This window comes from Schistocerca serialis, chromosome 8, assembly GCF_023864345.2.
Source record: "Schistocerca serialis cubense isolate TAMUIC-IGC-003099 chromosome 8, iqSchSeri2.2, whole genome shotgun sequence".
In the NCBI taxonomy this organism is placed as follows: Eukaryota; Metazoa; Arthropoda; class Insecta; order Orthoptera; family Acrididae; genus Schistocerca; species Schistocerca serialis.
Genome location: NC_064645.1, coordinates 388558811 through 388585555, shown reverse-complemented (window position 1 = coordinate 388585555; position 26745 = coordinate 388558811). Strand labels below are relative to the sequence as shown.

Below are 26745 nucleotides of genomic sequence, written 5' to 3'. Positions count from 1 at the left end.
CATGTGTGTGTGCATGTGCGCGAGCGCACACCCATCCCTCCCTCCCCCCCTAGGCAAGTACCCCCGCCCCCAGGACTGGATCGACTCCCCACCCCCTCCCCCAAAAATCCCACATCCCCTCGCCCTCCCCCCCTCCCCCCTGACGAAGCAACCGTGGGCCGCGAATGCTTGAATTTTGTGGGTGTGTATGTGTTTGTTATTGTCTCTATCAACGTACCAACACTTTCGTTTGGTAAGTTACATCATCTTTGTTTTTAGATATATTTGTGTGATATTTTTTTGGGGGAGGGGGTGGGGAGTCGTTCCGGTGCCGGGGGCGGGGGGACTTGTCTTGGGGGGGAGGGAGGGACGGGTGTGCGCTCGCGCACAGGCACACACACACACACACACACACACACACACACACACACACACACACACACACACACACGCATATCCATCCGCACATGTGCGGACGCGGGCGGACATATGTAAAGACAAAGCTCTTTGTCTTTACATATGTCTGCCTGTGTCTGTGTACGTGCGGATGGATGTGTGTGTGTGTGTGAGTGTGTACCTGTCCTTTTTTCCCCTTAGGGCAACTCTTTCTGCTCCCGGGACTGGAGTGACTCCTTGCCCTCTCCCTTGAAACCCACATCCTTTTGTCTTTCCCTCTCCTTCCCTCTTTCCTGGTGGGGCGGCCGTGGGTTGCAGGGGCTTGAATTTTGTGTGTGTGTTTGTGTTTGTTTGTGTGTCTATCGACCTGCCAGCGCTTTCGTTTGGTGGGTCGCATCATCTTTGTTTTTGGATATATTTTTCCCACGTGGAATGTTTCCCTCTATTATATTAATATCATTAATTTGAACCCAACAATTATGTTTGTTATTGTCACTGTTGCATTTCAAAATCTTTCCTGTCGTCTTATTTTCTCTTTGTGTTTTTGCCAGAAGTTTCACTTTGTATTCACCTTCTCCTTTTTACCGTAATCTGCTATACAATTTTATCCTGCCTATATATACTCAATTATATGTAAGCCACTTCCAAGCCATAACCAAAAAAATTTTTTTCGACGCTTTCAACACTACCGCTGCTATAAAATCCACCGTGTCTAGTTCACAAACAGTTCCTTTCACCTTTTAAACAACCATTTCGGCTATTTCTAATAACTTTCGCTTTATTTCCATTTCCGTTTTTCCCACATCACTGATAATTTTTAACCGCTTCCCACAGGTTTTAACGTCATTATTTCTTCGTCAGACAATTGTTAGCCTAATTTTCATAATCTGCCACCACAAAACCACTCCTTTTAATACATTACACGCAGTTTTTTCGAAATTTTCCCGAATTTCTCCGTCCTTTAATGTGTTTTGGCGGCAACACAACCACCTAACCTTTGTGCACATCGTTGTCTACCAACCCAAGTCCAACATAGCCCAGCTGTAACCAACACCTTTTCGCCTTTTTCACACCAGATCTCCAGTTCACCTTTATCTCTCCCCATATATTTTTATTTTCATTTTCATTTCAGCCTCATGTTACACTTTCCACCTTCTAATACCATGTCACCCTCACAACACCCCCACGACGACCCCATTAAGTTTTATTTACATTCCCTCCGCAAACATGCCTTCGCCCTAGCCAGATTACACTCCCATATTCAATTTTCTCAGGCTTGTCTAATATTTGGCATTACCCCCAAAGGCCTCACACTTAAAGTTCCCATCTCTGGCTGCAACCCTTCTTCCCATCAGTCCCTGTACCAGTTCCAAACTGAACAATCCATTGCCCTCATCCACCTAATCCTTCACCTACACATCAACTTCGCCAATGAACACACCCGTCAACTCCTATCCTTAATAAAAGTCCTTAATCTTTCCTCTCCCACATCCACACCGGCTGTTCAGAGCATCCTCCTACAGGCCAACCGCAAATTAGAACAGCATGCCACCCACCACCTCAAAAAACTATCCAATCTCCTGGTTTCCCACCACCGGAAAGGCAACTCACTCACCCTTCACAACCTTTCCAGCAAACCTCAACCTCCTCTCATTGCACACAAACCCAGTCTCTCCCATCTACTCAATCTTCCACTTCCAGCTCAACTCCCTCCAAAACCTCAAAATTCCAATCAACAAAATCTGGAACCACAACACCCTAATTAAGTAGTTAACCATTCCTCCAAACCTCTCTCCCAATCCGAAACCTCTGTCCTATCCAAAGGCCTCACCTTCAGCCCCACTCCCAGATTCAACCAAACAGCCCTCGTCAAAGATTTACTGTCCTACTCTCGTACTCTCTGCTGGAAATATCACTTTGCCACGAACAAAAATGATCCTAATCGTACTCCTAATGATCCAACTCCCCAGGACACTATCCAAATTGAACCCTGCGTGGAACAGTTCTGTCCTCCGTCGCAGCAGGACCCACCTCCTCTTCCTCAAAATCACCCTCTCCAAACCTTCCAGGAATTTCTGACTTCCAGCCTTGCATCTCAATTCTTCTTAAAAAACCTTAATCCTACTCCCAACATCACCACTGCTGAAGCCCAGGCTATCCGTGATCTGAAGGCTGACCGATCCATCGTCATTCTTCCAGCGGACAAGGGTTCCACGACCGTGGTACTTGATCGTCGGGAGTATGTGGCTGAGGGACTGCGTCAGCTTTCAGACAACACCACATACAAAGTTTGCCAAGGTAATCCCATTCCCGATGTCCAGGCAGAGCTTCAAGGAATCCTCAGAACCTTAGGCCCCCTGCAAAACCTTTCACCTGACTCTATCAACCTCCTGACCTCACTGACACCCCGCACCCCTACCTTCTACCTTCTTCCTAAAATTCACAAACCTAATCATCCCGGCCGCCCCATTGTAGCTGGTTACCAAGCCCCCACAGAACGTATCTCTGCCTACGTAGATCAACACCTTCAACCCATTACATGCAGTCTCCCATCCTTCATCAAAGACACCAACCACTTTCTCGAACACCCGGAAACCATCCTTGTAACCATTGATGCCACTTCCTTATACACAAATATTCCACACGTCCAGGGCCTCGCTGCGATGGAGCATTTCCTTTCACGCCGATCACCTGCCACCCTACCTAAAACCTCTTTCCTCATTACCTTAGCCATCTTCATCCTGACCCACAACTTCTTCACTTTTGAAGGCCAGACATACCAACAATTAAAGGGAACAGCCATGGGTACCAGGATGGCCCCATCGTATGCCAACCTATTCATGGGTCGCCTAGAGGAAGCCTTATTGGTTACCCAGGCGCCGGCCGAAGTGGCCATGCGGTTAAAGGCGCTCCAGTCTGGAACCGCGAGACCGCTACGGTCGCAGGTTCGAATCCTGCCTCGGGCATGGATGCTTGTGATGTCCGTAGGTTAGTTAGGTTTAACTAGTTTTAAGTTCTAGGGGATTAATGACTTCAGCAGTTGAGTCCCATAGTGCTCAGAGCCATTTGAACCCAGGCCTGCCAACCCAAAGTTTGGTACAGATTTATTGATGACACCTTCATGATCTGGACTCACAGTGAAGAAGAACTCCAGAATTTCCTCTCACACCTCAAATCCATTGTTTCCATCAGATTCACCTGGTCCTACTCCAAATCCCACGCCACTTTCCTTGACGTTGACCTCCATCTGTCCAATGGCCAGCTTCACACGTCCGTCCACATCAAACCCACCAACAAGCAACAGCACCTCCATTATGACAGCTGCCACCCATTCCACCTCAAACGGTCCCTTCCCTACAGCCTAGGTCTTCGTGGAAAACGAATCTGCTCCAGTCCTGAATCCCTGAACCATTACACCAACAACCTGACAACAGCTTTCGCATCCCGTAACTACCCTCCCGACCTGGTACAGAAGCAAATAACCAGAGCCACTTCCTCATTCCCTCAAACCCAGAACCTCCCACAGAAGAACCCCAAAAGTGCCCCACTTGTGACAGGATACTTTTCGGGACTGGACCAGACTCTGAATGTTGCTCTCCAGCAGGGATACGACTTCCTCAAATCCTGCCCTGAAATGAGATCCATCCTTCATGAAATCCTCCCCACTCCACCAAGAGTGTCTTTCCGCCGTCCACCTAACCTTCGTAACCTGCTAGTTCATCCCTATGAAATCCCCAAACCACCTTCCCTACCCTCTGGCTCCTATCCTTGTAACGGCCCCCGGTGTAAAACCTGTCCCATGCACCCTCCCACCACCACCTACTCCAGTCCTGTAACCCGGAAGGTGTACACGATCAAAGGCAGAGCCACGTGTGAAAGCACCCACATGATTTACCAACTGACCTGCCTACACTGTGATGCATTCTATGTGGGAATAACCAGCAACAAACTGTCCATTCGCATGAATGGACACAAGCAGACAGTGTTTGTTGGTAATGAGGATCACCCTGTGGCTAAACATGCCTTGGTGCACGGCCAGCACGTCTTGGCACAGTGTTACACCGTCCGGGTTATCTGGATACTTCCCACCAACACCAGCCTATCCGAACTCCGGAGATGGGAACTTGCTCTTCAATATATCCTCTCTTCCCGTTACCCACCAGGCCTCAATCTCCGCTAATTTCAAGTTGCCGCCACTCATACCTCACCTGTCTTTCAACAACATCTTTGCCTCTGCACTTCCACCTCAACTGACATCTCTGCCCTAACTCTTTGTCTTTAAATATGTCTGCTTGTGTCTGTATATGTGTGGATGGATATGTGTGTGTGTGTGTGACTGTATACCTGTCCTTTTTTCCCCCTAAGGCAAGTCTTTCCGCTCCTGGGTTTGGAATGACTCCTTACCCTCTCCCTTAAAACCCACATCCTTTCATCTGTCCCTCTCCTTCCCTCTTTCCTGATGAAGCAACTGTTTGTTGTGAAAGCTTGAATTTTGTGTGTATGTTTGTGTGTCTAACGACCTGCCAGCGCTTTCGTTTGGTAAGTCACATCATCTTTGTTTTTAGGTACAACAAGATAATTACATTTATTATCAAAGAAGTTAATAATTTTTTCATTATTTTCTGGTATAATTTTATTTTCAGGTGCTGTTGGTAAATCTTTATGTATATCATGTATTTGTTTCAGATACTTTAAATCAACTTTGAAAATATAACGCATTTCAGACGTGTCTGAAATTCCACTTTTTTTTTTAGAATAAATGTTTGGTTCATACCATTCAAATCCATCATTTGGTAGATACTGACTTTATCAAATTTTATTATATTTATTATTTACTTTAACATATCTTTTACAACACTGTGATATTCCTTATCTTATTCCTTTTTCAACCACTAAAATCATGTCATAATCATCTAATAATTGCAATGTAACTTTTGTTATTTTTAACAAAGTATCCCAAGACAAACCAGGAGTCATATAAAACCAAGATGGATCTAAATTATATATCTTTATATGTATTTTCTAAAAATTTCACTAACATCAGCTAATAATAAAATATTAGTTTTTAAATGTAAGTCATGATATTCACCAAGATTTTTTTTAAAAATAAGTTGCAAAATAATTTAGCATGATTATAATCTTCATCACCTGTTTTGTAGTCTTAGTCTTTCTTGCTGAAAATTTTGTTTTTTCACATTTTTCTCAACTATCCATTTCATCATAAGGTATACTCCTGTTTTAATTATAAAATTTTTACTTCTTTCTCTGGAAAAATTATTCTAATATTTTTCATTTGTTTCTTTTTTAAATTTGAAGAACTCTTTTTCAAGGCTCTCAGGTAAAAATTTAAATGCACTAATAAATCTCATTCTTAAATTTTCTGTTTGTTTACCAAAACTAATATATCTATCTTCATTATTTGACATTAAATCTATTTTGTTTCATAATAGCCCAGTTGTTTTACATATAAATGAAAATCACATCCTGATGAATTATGTAAATAAATTTAGACAAAACTGGACTGAGTTAATTGTAAATTATTTTAATTACATGATGGATTTATATATTTTCTGGTTAAATGATTGTGACGACACTTTATTTTTTATGTAATGTTTTTCACATTAAGAAAATGGTTGTAGATTTATTATGTCTAGATTGTTCTTCAGTTGATCCACAGTTTCAGAATAATTGTCATCAATTTTTTAAACTTTTTTTATACATTCCATAAATTTTATATTTATTTATTTAGTTTTGGTCCTGTGACATCTTGTACAGATATAGGACAGGCCAGTAAATGATACAGAAAGTTCATTACACACACACACACAAACACACACACACACACACACACATTGCTGTGGACTACAAATATCTACATTAATACAACATTACATGTACAACTAGTACACTTTAAAAAACAAATAATTGCCATAAATTGTTTATTAATTTAACATTATAAAATTGTGTTTTAATCTGAGAGGTATTTATTTGCAGATTAGAAACTGTAGTCCATCAGAAATGACTTCAGCTTTTTTTTTTAACAAGCTGTCTTGCTTTACCAATTTGATGTTGTTAGGAAGGTGGTTATACAATTATGTGCCTCTATGAAGGACACTCTTCTGGTTGGCTGATGGTCTGGCAAATGAGACATGAATGTTATTGCCATTTCTTGTTGTATAATTGGGCACAGAGCAGTTCAGCTTAAAGGCATTGGAGGTTCTTAAATATTCTCTTACAAAGCCTATTGTTTCAAATATACATAGGCATGGAAGGTGTAGTATCTTTAGAGTAGGAAAAAGAGAGTGACATGAACCTTGCCCCTTTATGTTGCAAATGATCCTGATAGACCATTTTTAGGTTTTTGAAAACAGATTGACTACAGGGTGCACTCCCCTAAAATATTATTCCATATCAGATTGTTGACTGAAAATGTGTGTGATATGCCTGTATTACTATTTCTCTATTACAGCTTGTGCTTAGTATCCATAGCATGTAACAGATTGATGATAGCTTGGTTGTAAGTGCTTTAATGTGTGTATTTCACTTGAGATCACTCTGCAGATATAATCCTAGGAACTTAACATCATTCTTTGTTAAACAGTCAAGTTCATAACTACAGAACGAGAAATAGAGATGACTTTCATAGATAGCCACACAAAAGCTACGTATCAAAAAAGTGTTCTTTATGAGCCAAAAATCTTATTTAGTGCACTAGCAAAGGAAATTAAAAGTATACCAAAATTCTACATATACATACAGTAGCTTATTTCCTTCATTGTAATGACCCAAAATGCTCATTGAAAACTAAATTATATTCGTCTGTTATTCTAACTTAGTATATTATGAATGTTGTTACGCATATGGTTTCATGTTATATGTAATAATATTTTATTTATAGACATATAATTGTAAATCTTTTCATGTCCTATTTTCTATGTAAGGCAATGTATGACAAATCCTATATCCTTTTTATAATGATGAGATACAAGGATGCTAAGTAAATAAATAAAAAAATCAACTAATTTTAAAATATTGTTGTTTATATTCAATGCGTGTTCATTTGGTTGTTTATAGTGGGATACAAGAAAGTTCATGGCCACTGTTTTCCCAGTGTTAATTATAAGTTTATTTTATTCAAACCAGTGTGTTAGCTCCAGCAATGATGCATCTGTAGTTAATTGAAGCTCTTTTTGGTCTGGCCCTGTAATCAAAATACTGGTATCATCTGCAAATAATGTTTTCTGTTTGGCATGGAAAGTGTCATTCAGGTCATCAATATGCAAAAGAAAGAGCATAGGACCTAATGTTGGTCTTTGTGGCATACCATATTTATGGTAGTTTTCTCTGATGTGTATGTTGTTGTTCTTGAAATGTTTTCAGTTATTGTGTCTTGTTTGAGAACAACTTTTTGTTGCCGGCTAGTGAGATATGATCTAATCCATTCATTTGGAATACCTCTAATTCCCTTTCTTTCCAACTTACGTAGTAGGAAACCTGATCGAAAATGTCAAATTCTTTGGATAGGTCCAACTATTCCAGCAGCCATTTCCTTTTCATCTACAGCTTTTAGAATGGAGTGCAAATATTCATAGACTGCTGTGGTTGTGGCTCTAGATTGCCTGAAGCCATGCTGATGATTTGACAGAAATGAGTTTTTGTTAACAAACTCTAGCAACCCATTATAAAAGAGCTTCTCAAAGATCTTTGAGAAGCCACTAAACTGTGCTACAGGTCTGTCATTGTTAACATTGTCTGTGGCTCCCTTTTTGTGCAGGGGGGTTACTTTTGCAATCTTTAGAAGAATTGGAAAGGTACCTGTGGAAAAGGAGTGATTAACAATACGCTTCAGAGGTTCTACAATATTATATCTTGTTTGGTTTATAATAAAATCTGGAATCTCATCAAAACCACTTGAAAGTTTCTTTAATGAGCTCATTGCCAGTATGAGCTCACTCTGTGTGACCTGCTTGAGAAACATAGATCCCATGGGAGGTTTACAATTCTCAATGTAGTGCACATTAGTATTCTGAAAGTTGCTTTGGATAAGATCATTTGCAGCTTAGGCAAAGAACTCACTGAAGATATCAGCTACAGAGGTAGCATCAGATACTTGTTTTCCAGCTTTAAGTTAATATTTTTGCCACTGGTTTTGTGTGTGTTTCTTATGAGACTTAAATGCTCTGTATACAACTGGATCTTTTAATCTGACCATTGATAAATTTAATATAATAACAGAAATCACTCAGTTAATGTTTCTGATATTTCATAGTATATATTCTTTTCAGAACTTTTTGTGTCAACATTCCCCATGTACAGGGGCTGTCTGCTGCTAAACATTATCTCAATCAGTACTCATTTGTTCCAAACCTATGACATCTTTCCCACTCAACTTGAACAACTTTATAATTACCAATAAGTACTTTAACTATGTTTTTACAGCTACCTTCCATCTACAAGTTAGCTGCACAACTAACCAAAAGATAAGTATTTACAAATTATTACTGTATTGAAGTTTAAGTGCGTTGTCATGTGTAACAAAAGTGGATGTTGTCATAGGTTAATTAGCATGGGAGAAACATGTCAGGACTGAGAGCTGATGTTTCACTTGGATAGCTGTAGTGAAGAAACAAATAAATTGTTGAATGAGACTCTTCCATGTAGTTACAGATTATGTAGTTGAGTCAAGAAAATCATGGAACAAGGAAGAAGCAAGATTTGTGCCCTTCAGGCAGAATTAAAAATGGGTATTTTGAATCACATAATGCAAAGGGGGAAAGAGACAATGTGAGCTAGGTGATAAGTAATAGGAAAAAGGAGAAAACCTCAGTAATTACATTTCAAATTCCACTTACCAATTACATTTCAAATTCCACCTACCAATCAGTTTGACTTGATACCTGAAACAGCATGAGAGCCTGAGCCAGTTTTTGAGCACTGTAGAGCGCAGAAGATGCATAGGAAAGACTTTAAGGATAGGTCAGCACAAAAGTAATGCACAAAGAAAAGAGTTCTGCTGTTTGTTAGCAGTCACAGGAGAGGTGTAGCCTAAATGCTGCTGGAAAAATTAGATTTAGAACATCAGGTCACAAGCATCATGAAACCTACTGCCAAGCTTAGCTAGGAGAGAGATAACATAAGGACTTTGTGCAAAGATTTTGATGGAGATCATCAGGTACTTTTAGTATGAGGAGCAGAAAGAGCCTGGCTTGAAACTTAGAACATAGCATTAAAGGTAACCTGGAGGTAATAGGGGCGGCAGCAGCAGCAGCAGCACACACTAGTGTGGTGTTTGTGGAGGTTTTACAGTTTCATGACGAACTATGGTTAACATGACTGGTATGGTAGCCATGTTAACAAAGGGCAGAGCAAATAGCTTTTAACTGAAACAAAGTCTCATGTCTGCTCCATATCTGTTGCTTCAACTGTAAGGGGGGGAGGGGGGGTACAAAATATGGTCTGCATCTAAAAAGGTGGGGGAAGGAAATGTTAGCTAAGCACCTTGCACAAAGTGTAAAAGGGGCCACTAGAGTGCAAGACAAAATCTCCATGGTTATTGGAGTCAGAGGGGCACCTTTTTTTTTTTTAGGTTAGAATGATTTTACAGATACACAGTACGTAAAGAAATCACAGCAGAAAAGAGATATATAAGCTTCTTGTATGCCTATAAGATGTCAAATCTTTTCAAGTGATGGATGTTCTGTGCCTCTACAACGTAACCACAGGAATGGAGAAGTTAAATATCTGGGAGTACAGACTAGCATCATATTCATGTAGAGATAACATGGAAAAAAGATGAGTTGCATACATGTGTAAAATGGCTCTGAGCACTATAGGACTTAACATCTGAGGTCATCAGTCCCCTAGAACTTAGAACTACTTAAACCTAACTAACCTAAGGACATCACACACATCCATGCCCGAGGCAGGATTCGAACCTGCGACCGTAGCGGTCGCGTGGTTCCAGACTGAAGCGCCTAGAACCGCTCGACCACACTGGCCGGCATACATGTGTAAATTTTGGACACAAAAGTCAAAACTACTGAAACAAATATTTTTTGTGTAGATTAGAACCTAGAAACACAAGTTTGTGAGTTGTTGACTGCAGAATGCTTCTCTGGTGATTGTAACAGTCTACTGATATCTCCAGGAAACTTTCAGATTTTTAAGAACATCTAGATGCATTACTGTGCTATCTGTCAGACAAGAAGAAACAGTTAGCTGTTTGTGAAGATTTCAATATAGACTTCTTAAAAGATATGGATGGTAAAATTGAACTAGAATCATTATTTGGATGTTTTAACTAATCTCATCAGTCAATTTTCCACCTTGTGTGCTGTAAGGTAGTAGGATACTGATTAATAACAAAAAAAATTATAATATTGTCTTTTGCTGTGAGTTCAGTGCATTTGACTGCCATTCAGTGAGCCTGGGTTCAATACCCCGTCCTCATCATCAATTCATCATCATACTGAGAAGCAAGTCACTCAATGTGGTGTCAACTGAGAAGACTTGAAACTCAGCAGCCGAACAACCCCATGTGGGGACTCCCACCCATCAGTGTCATACAATCAATTCATTTCATTTCATCACATCATCTGAAGGAAAATCATTAAAATATCTACAATTATGTACAGTCATCCAGATAATAAGATTAAAGCTGTATGGGGTATTGTCAAATGGGAAACAGGACAGTGTGTCAGTGTACAAGATACTGTGTTAATTAAACTAAATGACAATATTGTGGCTGAGGATTTGCAAATTGGAAGTACTTTTAATAATTGCTTTCTAATTGTGGCAGCAAAAATATGATTAAATGATTCATCTGAGGAAGCAAATGAAAGTATTAAAAATATAATTCCACACAACATTAAGTAACTAGAAGCAGCATCGACATCCTCCACAGAAATTAAAATAATTGTAAAAGTTAAAAAAAAAAAAAAAAAAAAAAAAAAAAAACCATATGTGGTGTTGATGGAATTTCACAAAGAATTCTGAGAAGCTGTTCCAACTCAATAAGTAATGGGCCTTAGTGACATATGCAATGCATCACTGACACATGGAATTTTTTCAGACAGATTTAAATAAGCTATTGTTAAACCTTTTCATAATAAAGATTAGAAGACAAGCTTAAGTAATAATCAACCAATATCTGTACTGGCATCTTCCAAAATATCCAAAAAAGTAAAGTACTCATGAGGTGTCTCACATTTAAGTAGAAGCAATTTACTTAGCACATCACAGTTTGGATTCCAGAAGGTTCCTCAACTTGGAATGCTATTCACACATTCGCTCTTCAAATATTACAAGCCTTACATAATAAAGTATCACAAGTTGGTGTTTTTGTGATTTTTCCAAGGTGTTTGATTGTGCAGATCACGATACTCTCTTACAAAAACTCAAGTTTTATGGAAATGATTACTTAAATACACACAGTTGGTTTGAATAATACTTATCAAACAGAATGCATAAAGTTGTGCAGAGTAAATCCAAGAATTATTAAGCGTTTCTCAGGAAATGGAATCTCCCTAAACATGGAGGGGAAGAAAAAAAAATTCAGTTCTGTACAACAAATAAAGTCATACCAATAACTGACGTAACACATGACCAGGAGTCAGTAAATGTGGTAGACTGCTCCAAATTTCTGGGTGTACATGCTGATGAAAACTTGAACTGGAAAAAGCATATTACTGAGTTCGCAAACAATTAGGTTCAGCTACTCTTGCTCTTCATATAATTGCTAATCTTGTAAACAAACAAACTGACCTCCTAACATATTTCCTCTCAATAATGTCTTATGGAATAATTATCTGTGGTAACTCACTACATATAAATAAAGTACTGATTGCACAAAAGCAAGCAGTAAGAATAACATGCAGTGTTCAGTGATGGATGTCATGTATCTACTTATGGAGTTAGGTATTTTAACTGCAGTGTCATAAGATATATATTCGCTTATGAAATTCACCATAATCACAATTTGGGAAGAACAGGGAGGTCCATACTTACAACACTAGATTGAAAAATGACTTTTACTACCCATTATTAAACTTGTCAGACACTGAGAAAGGAGTTCAATATGTAGCAACAAAAATCTTTGATCATTTGCCCAATAAAATAAAATATCTGACAGACAGCGAAGCAAATTTTAAGTCTAATTTCTGATATGAATATAATAAAGGGAAACATTCCACGTGGGAAAAATATATCTAAAAACAAAGATGATGTAACTTACCAAACGAAAGTGTTGGTATGTTGATAGACACACAAACAAACACAAACACACACACAAAATTCAAGCTTTCGCAACCCACGGTTGCTTCATCAGGAAAGAGGGAAGGAGAGGGAAAGAAGAAAAGATGTGGGTTTTAAGGGAGAGGGTAAGGAGTCATTACAATCTTGGGAGTGGAAAGACTTACCTTGGGGGGAAAAAGGGACAGGTATACACTCGCGCGCACACACACACATATATCCATCCGCACATATACAGTCACAAGCAGACATATTAAAAGGCAAAGAGTTTGGGCAGAGATGTCAGTCGAGGCAGAAGTAAAGAGGCAAAGGTGTTGTTGAACGACAGGTGAGGTATGAGCGGCAGCAACTTGAAATTAGCGGAAGTTGAGGCCTGGTGGGTAACGGGAAGAAAGGATATATTGAAGGACAAGTTCCCATCTCCGGAGTTCTGATAGGTTGGTGTTAGTGGGAAGTATCCAGATAACCTGGACAGTGTAACACTGTGCAAAGATGTGCTGGCCGTGCATCAAGGCATGTTTAGCCACAGGGTGATCCTCATTACCAACAAACACTGTCTGCCTGTGTCTATTCATGCGAATGGACAGTTTGTTGCTGGTCATTCCCACATAGAAGGCTTCACAGTGTAGGCATGTCAGCTGGTAAATCACGTGGGTGCGCTCACACGTGGCTCTGCCATTGGTCGTGTACACCTTCCGGGTTACAGGACTGGAGTAGGTGGTGGTGGTGGGAGGGTGCATGGGACAGGTTTTACACCGGGGGCGGTTACAAGGGTAGGAGCCAGAGGGTAGGGAAGGTGGTTTGGGGATTTCATAGGGATGAACTAACAGGTTACGAAGGTTAGGTGGACGGCGGAAAGACACTCTTGGTGGAGTGGGGAGGATTTCATGAAGGATTGATCTCATTTCAGGGCAGGATTTGAAGAAGTCGTATCCCTGCTGGAGAGCAACATTCAGAGTCTGGTCCAGTCCCGGAAAGTATCCTGTCACAAGTGGGGAACTTTTGGGGTTCTTCTGTGGGAGGTTCTGGGTTTGAGGGGATGAGGAAGTGGCTCTGGTTATTTGCTTCTGTACCAGGTCGGGAGGGTAGTCGCGGGATACAAAAGCTGTTTTCAGGTTGTTAGTGTAATGGTTCAAGGATTCAGGACTGGAGCAGATTCGTTTGCCATGAAGACCTAGGCTGTAGGGAAGGGACCGTTTGATATGGAATGGATGACAGCTGTCATAATGGAGGTACTGTTGCTTGTTGGTGGGTTTGATGTGGACGGATGTGTGAAGCTGGCCATTGGACAGATGGAGGTAAACATCAAGGAAAGTGGCATGGGATTTGGAGTAGCACCAGGTGAATCTGATGGAACCAAAGGAGTTGAGGTCGGAGAGGAAATTCGGGAGTTCTTCTTCACTGTGAGTCCACATCATGGAGATGTCATCAATAAATCTGTACCAAACTTTGGGTTGGCAGGCCTGGGTAACCAAGAAGGCTTCCTCTAAGTGACCCATAAATAGGTTGGCGTACGATGGGGCCATCCTGGTACCCATGGCTGTTCCCTTTAATTGTTGGTATGTCTGGCCTTCGAAAGTGAAGAAGTTGTGTGTCAGGATGAAGCTGGCTAAGGTAATGAGGAAAGAGGTTTTAGGTAGGGTGGCAGGTGATCGGCGTGAAAGGAAGTGCTCCATCGCAGCGAGGCCCTGGACGTGCGACATATTTGTGTATAAGGAAGTGGCATCAATGGTTACAAGGATGGTTTCCGGGGGTAAAAGATTGGGTAAGGATTCCAGGCGTTCGAGAAAGTGGTTGGTGTCTTTGATGAAGGATGGGAGACTGCATGTAATGGGTTGAAGGTGTTGATCTACGTAGGCAGAGATACGTTCTGTGGGGGCTTGGTAACCAGCTACAATGGGGCGGCCGGGATGATTAGGTTTGTGAATTTTAGGAAGAAGGTAGAAGGTAGGGGTGCGGGGTGTCGGTGGGGTCAGGAAGTTGATGGAGTCAGGTGAAAGGTTTTGTAGGCGGCCTAAAATTCTGAGGATTCTTTGAAGCTCCGCCTGGACATCAGGAATGGGATTACCTTGGCAAACTTTGTACGTGGTGGTGTCTGAAAGCTGACGCAGTCCCTCAGTCACATACTCCCAACGATCAAGTACCACGGTCATGGAACCCTTGTCCGCCAGAAGAATGACGATGGATCGGTCAGCCTTCACATCACTGATAGCCTGGGCTTCAGCAGTGGTGATGATGGGAGTAGGATTAAGGTTTTTCAATAAGGATTGAGAGGCAAGGATGGAGGTGAGAAATTCCTAGAAGGTTTGGAGAGGGTGATTTTGAGTAAGAGGAGGTGGGTCCCACTGTGATGGAGGACAACTTCTTTTCTACACTGTGGATGAATTTCTATTTAGAAACTGGTATTCGGTTTAAAAAAATAAATAAAAATAAACTTGTTTTTAAGCATAACTGCATGAGTATAACTAAAAAAACATACGTTCATTAATGTTAACACAAATCGTGTATACATACCCTATAATGTGACTCATTCTACACTGTTTCGATAAAAGATCTATGGAACATGAAATAACTAAAGAATCAGATGTATGACCACAGGAATCAGACTGGCTTCTTCCTATGCCAGTCTTTTCATGTACCACTTGGAGGGGGGATTTATAAGCATTCAGCCCTGATTTGGTTTAGATACACTGATGACATCTTTGCTATGTGAAATCCTTGATGATAACTTCATCCACAGCAAGTGTCAGCTATGCACTTACAGGAGTTGGACAAAAATATAGATACACCACAACAAATGCTTGCTTAAACATAATACACATGCTAGCCAAGCTTGCGAGTGGTGCTGTCAATGTTTGACCATGAATGGCACTTGTGCAATGCCCTAAATATGTTGCTACTGTTAGTTGTGGTCACAACTGCTAGTACAGTATATCACAGCTATGTGAATTGGAACTTGGGCAAATTGTTGGTGGTCTTATGGTGAGTGCTTCTGTAACCAAGGTAACTGAAGTGTTTGGTCTTTCAAGAGGCACCATATCAAAGATTAATAAGACACATAGGAAAAGCTAAGTCACAACGTGGACATAATTGTGAGTTGAGTGATCGTAGCACAAGTCAATGAAAAGGATTGTGGCGAAAAGTAAGAGATCAACATCTGAAAAAGTCACTGCAGAACTGTATGTTGCACTCACAAACCCAATCAGCACCATGCCAACGTCAAAAAATCCCCTAAGTGAGGAATTGCAGGGAGAGCTGGAATTCCAAAACCGCATGTTAGTGATTAAGTGCTTGTAACAGGAAAAGGAAGTGCCATAGCCATTAAAACATGGGCTATTGAACAATGGAAGAAAAACATTTGGTCAGATGAGTCTTGTTTCACACTGTTCCAAACTTGTGGTTGAGTTTTCGCCTGGCATATGCCATCCCAAGCCTATGATGCAGACTGTTTGCTGCCAAGAGTGAAAGCTGGCAGAGGTTTGGTGATTTGGACAATCATATTATGGTATTTCTTGGACCCCATGGTTACTCTGCAAGGTTGACTTGCTGCCAAGAATTATCTGACCATTTTCGCTGATCAGGTCATTCAGTGGTACAATATTTGTTTCCTGATATCAATGCTGTGTTCCAAAATGACAGAACCCCAGTTCACAAAGGTTGCATCATTCAGACTGCTTCTGTGAGCACGCAAATGAACTGTCACATCTCCCCTGGCGACCAGAGCTCAGTATGATTGAGCCTTTGTGTGGTGAGCAATTGCTACCCATCACCTGCAGTGTTACCTGAACTAGCCACTATTTTACCTACAGAACGGTAGAAGTTCCCTTTGAACACCATACAGGATGTACATTTATCCATTCCAAGATGGATTGGAAGCTGTTTTGAATGCCAACAGTTTTCCTACACCATCTTAGGTATGGTAATTTGTTGGGTGTGTGGTGTTCCTGCACTTTGTCTACCCCCTGTACATTCACATTAAGGTTACGCACAAACAGCAGTACTCACATTTTGACAGTTTCTATCCTTTAAATATAAAACTCTCCCTCTTATACATCCCTTGCATTAAAGGCAAACATATTTGTTCAGATGCAGACTCTCTACAGCAACACAACCACGACTCTCACAGCCTTCACTGTATATAATTATCCAATCAGAAATAGTTCAAAAGCAGGTTTCAATCCTGGCACTGCTGATCCCTTCAAAATACAATGTAGGAGTGCGCCTCTAGTCACTTGTCAGCACTATCCTGGTCTTGAATGTGTTAGTCAGTTACTTCAAAAGGACTATGACTTCCTAAAATCGTGGCCTGAAAGAGGCCCATTCTGTCTCATATTTTCACAATTTCCACAATACTGTCCTGGTCAGACTCCACACTCCTTCTGCATCTATTTCTCTACCCTGTGGCTCCTACCAATGTGACCATACCCATTGTAAATCAGGTTTTACCCTCCTGCCATCACCTACACCAGTCCTGTAACAGGCAAAATGTTTACCACCAAAGGCAGAAGAAATAGCTGTGAAATATGTGCTGTACCATTCATGTAAGCAGTGGTCAGTGTTCTACATTGGTTGACTGCCACCAAGTTATCACATGGGATGAATGGGCACAGACAGAGAGAGCATACTGGCAACACACAATATCTTGTTGCAGAGCACACTGTATGACATGAGAGTCGTGACCTAAGCGCCTGTTTCACCGCACATGCCATCTCTGTTCTCTCTCCTGCCATAAGTTTCTCAGTACTCAACATGCGGGAACTACTTAGTTCTTCCCACCCACATAACCACCTGGGATAAACTTATGTTGATTTTTGTGGACTCAGCATTTCTTTTCAGTAACTATTCCCTTCATTCACTGTTCTTTATTTTTCCACAATCTTTTTATTTTCTTTCCTTTTTTCCCTTCCCAGACCTCACCTGTCTACCATGCATAGTGTCCTATAATTTCCACTCTTAGTGACTCTTTCACAATGTTTTTTTCAGTAATTTCTGTCTAGCTTATTACTGCCACTACTGTTTATTTTCCCATAATCTTTTATTTTATGACCTGTCTATTTTTCCCTGCCCAGTGCTCACCTGTCTACCATATATAATGCCCTAAGCCTTCCATTAGAAAAGGAAACACACACACATCCATTCTGATTGGTTCAAGCTGCCGGAGGTCGCAGTCGTGTGTGTGAGGTGTGTTTGCTTGTGTGAATAAATGTGTGTGTGTGTGTTTCCCCTTCTGATGAAGGTTTTGGCTGAAAGCTAATGTGTGTCATTTCATTGTGCCTGTTTTCACTTCACTGTGTCACCTTTACAGTGAGTAGCAATCTATTTTTTCCTTATGTTGTTGATATTCCAACTTGTGTCTGAAACAGTCAAAAAATTTGTATTGTTGCAGCCATATTTAAGATTCCTGTCATAGGAGCACAGCAGTGAGCTATTAGGCAAGATGGCGACTGGTACCAAGAAAGTGTATGCTGTGCTTGAAATGCATTCACACCAGTCTACCACAACAGTGCAATGTACATGAAGTTCAACAAAGATGTATCACTGCCAACTCCATTTGGCAATAGTATGCACAGCTTTAAGCTTCAGGATGCCTCTGCAATGTGAAATCAATGGGTTGGCCAGCAGTGAGTGAAGAAACTGTTGATCACATGTGCAGTGGTGTCACAATTCTGGTCGTATGTAAAGTACACAAGCGGCAAGACGCAGTCAATACCTTCGCTGTGCAGTGCCGATGGTACTGTTACCGACGTCTGTGCCACTAAAGCGGAGTTATTGAGAGCAGTTTTCCGAAATTCCTTCACCAGGGAAGACGAATGGAATATTCCAGAATTTGAAACACGAACAGCTGCTAGCATGAGTTTCTTAGAAGTAGATACCTTATGGGTTGCGAAGCAACTCAAATCGCTTGATACAGGCAAGTCTTCAGGTCCAGATTGTATACTGATTAGGTTCCTTTCAGATTACGCTGATACAATAGCTCCCTACTTAGCAATCATATACAACGACTCGCTCACCGATAGATCTGTACCTACAGATTGGAAAATTGCGCATGTTGCACCAGTGTTTAAGAAGGGTAGTAGGAGTAATCCATCGAACTACAGACCTATATCATTGACGTCGGTTTGCAGTAGGGTTTTGGAGCATATACTATATTCAAACATTATGAATCACCTCAAAGGGAACGATCTATTGATATGTAATCAGCATGGTTTCAGAAAACATCGTTCTTGTGCAACACAGCTAGCTCTTTATTCACACGAAGTAATGGCCACTATCGACAGGGGATCTCAAGTTGATTCCGTATTTCTAGATTTCCGGAAAGCTTTTGACACCGTTCCTCACAAGCGACTTCTAATCAAGCTACTGGCCTATGGGGTATCGTCTCAGTTGTGCGACTGGATTCGTGATTTCGTCAGGAAGGTAGCAGTTCGTAGTAATAGACAGCAAATCATCGAGTAAAACTGAAGTGATATCAGGTGTTCCCCAGGGAAGCGTCCTGCGACCTCTGCTGTTCCTGATCTATATAAATGACCTGGGTGACAATCTGAGCAGTTCTCTTAGGTTGTTCGCAGATGATGCTGTAATTTACCATCTAGTAAGGTCATCTGAAGACCAGTATCAGTTGCAAAGTGATTTAGAAAAGATTGCTGTATGGTGTGGCAGGTGGCAGTTGACGCTAAATAACGAAAAGTGTGAGGTGATCCACATGAGTTCCAAAAGAAATCCATTGGAATTCGATTACTCGATAAATAGTACAATTCTCAAGGCTGTCAATTCAACTAAGTACCTGGGTGTTAAAATTACGAACGACTTCAGTTGGAAAGACCACACAGATAATACTGTGGGGAAGGCGAGCCAAAGGTTGCGTTTCATTGGCAGGACACTTAGAAGATGCAACAAGTCCACTAAAGAGACAGCTTAAACTACACTCGTTCGACCTCTGTTAGAATAATGCTGCACGGTGTGGGATCCTTACCAGGTGGGATTGATGGAGGACATCAAAAGGGTGCAAAAAAAGGGCAGCTCATTTTGTATCATCACATAATAGGGGAGAGAGTGTGGCAGATATGATACGTGAGTTGGGATGGAAGTCATTAAAGCAAAGACGTTTTTCGTCGCAATGAGATCTATTTATGAAGTTTCAGCCACCAACTTTCTCTTCCAAATGCGAAAATATTTTGTTGAGCCAAACCTACAGAGGTAGGAATGATCATCAAAATAAAATAAGAGAAATCAGAGCTCGAACAGAAAGGTTTAGGTGTTCGTTTTTCCTGCGTGCTGTTCGGGAGTGGAATGGTAGAGAGATAGTATGATTGTGGTTCGATGAACCCTCTGCCAAGCACTTAAATGTGAATTGCAGAGTAATCATGTAGATGTAGATGTAGACGTAGAAGAAGTTGACAAACAGAGGAAGCAGAGAGATGAATATACCACAACTGACTATTTGGAAGATCTTAAGCAAATGATTGCAAGTAAAGTCTTACTGCTTGCAATTACTACAAGCCCTGACAAATTCAGACACTTTGATTTTTTGGCACAGTTGCAATGGCTTATGGAAGAGGATGGGTTTTGTGAAAAATTCATCTTCAGTGATAAAGCAACATTTTTTGTGAATGGTGCAGTGAACAGGCACAATGCATGAATCTGCCTCCTCTATCAGCATACCTACCAGAACTGTAAGTTTGCATCAACATTGCTTTTCAATAGATAATAGACATGACACAATGAGTGTGGGAAGAACTTGATTATCAAATAGATATCATCAGAATCAGTAGGTGGACACATATGGAGAACTTGTGATATGTGGAAAAAGAAATATTGAGTTTTTCTGTGTGCATGCAAAGCCCTGTGATAATATGGGAAATAATTTAGCTACAGTAAATCTATGAAATTGCTTCGATCATTTAGATCATGTATAGTAATCTTGTCCTCTTTCTTCCTGTCATTGTCCATTACAGAACAGTTTCCTTCACTTTTCTATGCCCAAATCCTTCTTTATTCAATACTTTTTCCGTAAATAATTCTCTGTCAATTGTTTCTTCAGCTTTTGTATTTTTTTTTCTATATCCTGTTTCACTTTATGGATCAAACTTGAATTTTTATCCCAAAAATATCTGAAGAACGTTTTGGTTACTCTACTGTCTTGTATTTGATATGCATGTTTTATAAATAACAGTCATTTTTTTCTCATTACTACTTCTGATATGTTTTCTATGTTTCAATAAATTTCATCATGACTTCATAATTTACAACCTTCCACATTTTTTCATGGGCCTGATATTTTCCTTATTATTCAACTTTCTATAAATTCTAATTTTTCTCATTTACAGTTTAATGTTTGTATACAGACATTCTGACTTCATTACTATATTATGATGCCACATTTTTGCACTTTTAGACCTGCATCTTTTATTATAAAGGTCTTCAATTATAAAATATATTCTTTCCATTCTATGTATCATTTCTTTTGAGCAGTTTTGTCCAAACTACTTCCTTGGATTATCTCCCCATGGCATTTAAATTTTTTAATGTTCTTAATTTGGTCAATGTCTGTTTTCAGAAATTACTATCATCATCATCATCATCATCATCATCAAGCTTTTGATGTAGTATTTGGAAATGAACAATGTGCCAACATTTTCATTGCCACAACTAATTCAAACATATTGATTGGTGGGGTTCTGGTATGACAAAGATGGAGCAATTCCTGACAGTCTTAGTCAAGACAACTTCTTGCTGAATCTGAAGTTAGAACTTCAAATAGAGAAAAGACATTACTTGAATCACATGCAGCACAAACTTCAAACTTGAAAAATGATGCAGGCCTGGTTCAGTGCCAATGGCTATGCTTGTTCCAGCCACCACAGTTTACAACAGTTCAGGCCAAGTCATACTCTCATTGTGATAAAATGGGTACATGGATTAAAGTAGATTTTGAAAAGAATTTTAACATTTCCCCTTTCCAGTAACAAGATATCTGTAGCGCACTTGAGTTACTTGACCTATTCATCAATGAAGTTATCAATGTAATTACCCAGGGAAATGAAGATACACCTTTACCTAAGAATCATCCCGATCCTTCTGTAATCACTGAGGAAGTGAAATGTTTGGTAGTAAATCTAGTCCTTAGGGGGTAGGCCTACGATTTAAAACGAGAGAGAGAGACAGAGAGAGAGAGAGAGAGAGAGAGAGAGAGAGAGAATAAGAAGAATGTATTGGGAGAGCAATAATGAACAAATAATAAGCTGGCGTATAGTGCAAAGAGGATGAATAGATCTGAACGGGTCATTTGGTTGACTCATTTTTCTAACAGTGATAACTTTGATGCAAACAACAGTGACAAATTGTGGAAAATTCATGGTGCAAACAAATAGTGATAAATTGTGGAAAATTCGACCTCTTGTTACTCACTGTAAGACAGATTTCCAAATATTTTGTTCCTGAACAGAATTTGTTCTATGATGAAAGCATGGTCAGGTATTTCGGGAGGCATGGGCTGAAACAATTTATTCAAGGTAAACCAATCAACTTCAGAAACAAGGTCTGCTCACTGAATACCTTGTGGTTACCTGATGGACTTCAATGTGTATTCAGACTGGTCAGCTAGTCATGAGAGAGATTAGGGCTCATACAGAGGCATAAAGGCGGTCATTTTTCCCTCGTTCTGTTTGGGAGTGGAACAGGGAGAGAAGATGCTAGTTGTGGTACAAGGTACCCTCCGCCACGCACCGTATGGTGGATTGCAGAGTATGTATGTAGATGTAGATGTAGATCCCAAGGCAGGGAAGTGTTTCAGCAAAGCAACTGTGCCTCTCATAAAAACTACTGAAGATTTACCTCCAGAAATGAAATCACCATTTCACTTCTATTTTGACAACTTGTTTACAATGCTTGCTCTTGTTTACAACAATAATAGTGACTTCTGAAAACAGACATTGACCAAATTAAGAAGGTTAAAAAAATTTAAATGTTTTTGGGAGATAATCCAAGAAAGTAGTTTGGAAAAAGCTACTATAGAAGAAAGGGAATGTAAAATGGAAAGGATATATGTTATAACTGAAGACTTTTATAATAAAAGATGCTTGTTTAAAAATGCAACAAGAGAACAAGGTTTTGGGGCACTGGGACTGTGAGAGAATATAATATCCCTACAAACTGACCCCTTCCAAAGAAGAAGGAAATGTAGCAAGATGAAAGATGCACTATTCATTCTGCAGCACAAGATGATAATGGTCTGTTTCTGCACAAATTGTATGACATCTCCATTGTTTCTGTGGCATCATATACAACTGTTGCGAATCTAGTAACTAGTCTTTCAAAATATTGTCAGCAGTCAAGTACCCCATGAAATGCCTCAACCCTTCATACTGACAGAATACTACAAGCAATAGGTGAAACTGATCAAACAGACCAAAACACGAATCAGTATAGAAAAAATATTCCTAACAGGAAATGATGCCGGGCTCTTATCAGTTCTTTATTGGAGTGGTACTTGATACCACCGAAAGGATGTGGACTAACCCCACATTCCAGTACTGTAGCAGATAAGTTCTGGTTCAATGGAATGAACCACCAGATTGTGAAAATACAGGAACTCAAAGAAAGACAACGTGCTGGAATAAACTGTAAAACACCATTACATACCAGTGCCAGAAACGTTATGTGGGACTGTGTGTTGAATGTTTTGCTGCTTATCATACCAAGTACAGTTTTGTAAGTGGTGTGTATGATAAGACATCCTGTGAAACAGTACTGAATGCCTTCTCTGAAAACTACCTAGAACAGATAGTTAGGAACTCCACTCATGTTGGAACCATATTGGATCTAATGGCAACAAACAGGGCTGACCTCTTTGAGGACGTCCACATCAAAACTGGTATCAATGACCAAAATGTGGTTGTGGCAACAATGATTACCCAAGTGCAAATGACAACTAAACCAAGCACAAAGATATACACATTCAGTAAACTAAATAAAATATTAGTAGTGTCATATCTCAATGAGGAACTTGAAACTTTCAGCAGAGGGTAGAAGCACATAGAGGAACTATGGCTCAAGTTTAAACGAATAGTTGACCAAGCACTGGACACATACGTACCCAGTAGCACAGTACATCATGGAAGGGAACCTCTGTGGTATACAGTCACTGCAAAAAAACTTCTAAAGAAATAGAGACTACTGCATAATAGGTGTAAAACAAAGCATAGAGCATAGATAGAGAGATGCTGAGTGAAACGAGTTTTGCTGTCAAGAGAGCAATGCACGATGCCTTCAATGAATACCATAGCAAAGTATTGTCAAATGATCTTTCACAGGACCCAAAGAAATTCTGGTTGTTTGTAAACACTGTCACATGCACCAAAGTTAATGTCCAGTCACTAGCAAATTAGACAGGAACTGAAATTGAGGGAGCAAAGCAAAAGCTGAATTAGTTAGCTCTGTTTTCAAATGCTCCTTTACGAAGGAAGACCCAGGAAAATTGCTCAATTTAATCCTTGTACCACTGAAAAGATGAATGACATAAGTATCAGAGTCAGTGGTGTTGAGAAACAGCTGAAATGGTTAAAACTGAACAAGCTCCAGGGCCCGATGGAATCCCTGTCAGATACTATACCAAATTTGCGGTTCAGTTAGTCCCTCTTCTAACTATAATCCGTCATAGATCCCTTGATTTCATTCTGGAGACTTCAGTTTATTGGTAGAATACTGGGGAAGTGCAATTAGTCTACAAAGGGGATTGCTTACAAATAACTTGTGCGACCCATCCTATGATATTGCTCAAGTGTGTGGGACCTGTACCAAATAGGACTAATGAGGGATATTGGATGTATACAGAGAAGGGCAGCACGAATGGTCACAGGATTGTTTAATCTGTGGGCGAGTGTCGCAGAGATAATGAAGAAACTGCACTGGGAGACCCTTGAAGACAGGCATAAACTATCCTGAGAAAGTCTATTAACAAAGTTTCAAGAACTGGCTTTAAATGATGACTCTACGAATATACTACAATTCCCTTGGTATCATTCACATAGGGATGTTGAGGAGAAGATTAGAATAATTACTGGATGCACAAAGACATTCAAACAATCATTCTCCCTGTGCTCCATATGTGAACTGAATGGGAAGAAACCCTAGTAACTGGTACAATGGGATGTACCATCTGCCATGCAACTCACGATGATTTTCAGAATATAGATGTAGGTGAACATGTAGATGTAATTTGTTGTTTTCATTCTTTATTTATAATTTGAACATATTTTAATATGTTTCTCTCAATTTAAAAGTGTACGTATGGCTCTCAACAGTGTTTAGTATTGCATATATGGTAGAGTATATTATATTAAATCTAGAAATGTAAAATTGTTTTTTTTTCATTAAATGCTTCTTTTTTGGCACTAATGGATTAATTAACTTACTTGTATTTTCAAGTTCAGGAAAGCTGAGGAAATGAAAGCAATTAAGAAGTCGAGCAGTGACTGGATTAATTACCTTACTTGTATTTTCAAGTTCAGGAAAGCTGAGGAAATGAAAGTGCCTGAGAAGTCGAGCAGTGACTGGATTCCGTCCTCCACCAGGAGGGCCCATGGCCCCAACAAAAATCACATCCACAAGTGTACGAAATTCACCAATGTTTCTTATATCATACCAACCTGTGGAACAAAAATGTCCTTAAATAACCAAAGTGAGTTCTTTCTTTCTCTGGAAAATAAGCCAAGAGATGAAGATGATTTAATGATAGGACACACACCAGTGTATAGTGATTATCAACCATGCATAAGTAAATAAAACAACCAGCAGCTAAATAGTCATACACATTTCAGAAAAACAAAAAAGTAATAAAAATTTTGTTATTCTTAAAAATACAGCTAACTGGTTAAAAATTTCATAAAATTTTGAGACTGATTATGTACAAGTAGCCATTACAGTAAATTAAATTCTCCTTCAATCAGTTTAGGAATATCATGATAAGTTAATCAAAAATTTATGAATATCAAAACACAAGCCACGTCCTTTGCCATTTCATGAGTAGGCATCACTTGAGAAGCTAATGTGTATCCTAAAACACAATGGCATACTGAGATCTGTTTGACATAAGCACTGAATATTGGTTAGTTCTTTCACCAGCGAAGGTATCCTTGTATCAAAGAGTGATGTCCAAAACAAGTATCTTAACAGCTTCTGTTTCACTTCAATGGCTCGGTGGGACTACAGTACAGGCGACAGTTTCATCAACAAAGGCTTATTGTCCTTCAATTCCAGCCACCCTTCCTCTCATTTGTGCATGATCCTGGGCAACAGCAAAGTCACTGTATGAAGCCAGAAAGAGTGAATCACGTAAGCCTCCTTGGCTGCTGTCTTTATCAGTTTGTTTCTTTGAGTTTCTACATGCATCATCAGGAGAACACTGTCTGCTAAATCTTTTCTAGGCCTCTGTGACTTTTTAATTTTGCACATCGCTGTGCCCTTGACATGTTTGGGTGTCTTGTGATTGTTTGGGTGTACCTAAACTGGAAAAAGATTAGCAACTCAAAATTTAGTAACATTTCTGTGCTCTTATATGGTTGTGTGTTTGGTGGTACTATTACTTATAAACGACAGCAAAGTGGGACAGTGGGTGGATATGAGCACACTTGAGCCTAACTCCAGTGATATTGACCATTTTAAAGATAAGTCAGGTGGGAGGAATGCCCTATTTGAGAAAGGTCCCTTTAAAGTTGGAAGTTAATTCAATAAATGGGGAATGCAGAACAGAAGACACAGTAAACTTATTCCATCAAAATGTTATGAAAATTAGGGGTAAAGTAGATCAACTGCTAATAGATTTTGACACTGGGGTATTTGGTTCTCAGAACATCATGGCTGTATTTAGGGTGTATGACATCCTTATGCAGTATTATTATTTGACGCTCACTGTTCCTAAACTTCATTATTGATATTCGTTCACAGCTGCGTGATCATTAAGTTCAGTCCTAAACTTTACTTAAATATTTAAATAACATATAACACGAAGCACATGTGCAAGTTAAATATTAAAAAAATCATGAAATAATTGCCACACTTCCAACAGCTCCTTTTACTGAAAAATTACAACAAAAGCATCAAACTTCGGCACAATGTATGGTA

General features: G+C 39.8%; 1 protein-coding gene across 1 annotated transcript in view; it reads right to left on the bottom strand.

The window, feature by feature from the left end:
* LOC126417029 (dynein axonemal heavy chain 1-like) overlaps window positions 1–26745 on the bottom strand; it is a gene marked incomplete at its 3' end in the record, with an annotated part of 951942 nt that overhangs the window by 400464 nt on the left and 524733 nt on the right. The window contains exon 35 of the mRNA XM_050084920.1: window positions 25111–25271. Within this exon, the coding sequence (XP_049940877.1) occupies window positions 25111–25271 (161 nt within the window). The remainder of the gene's footprint in view (window positions 1–25110; window positions 25272–26745) is intronic.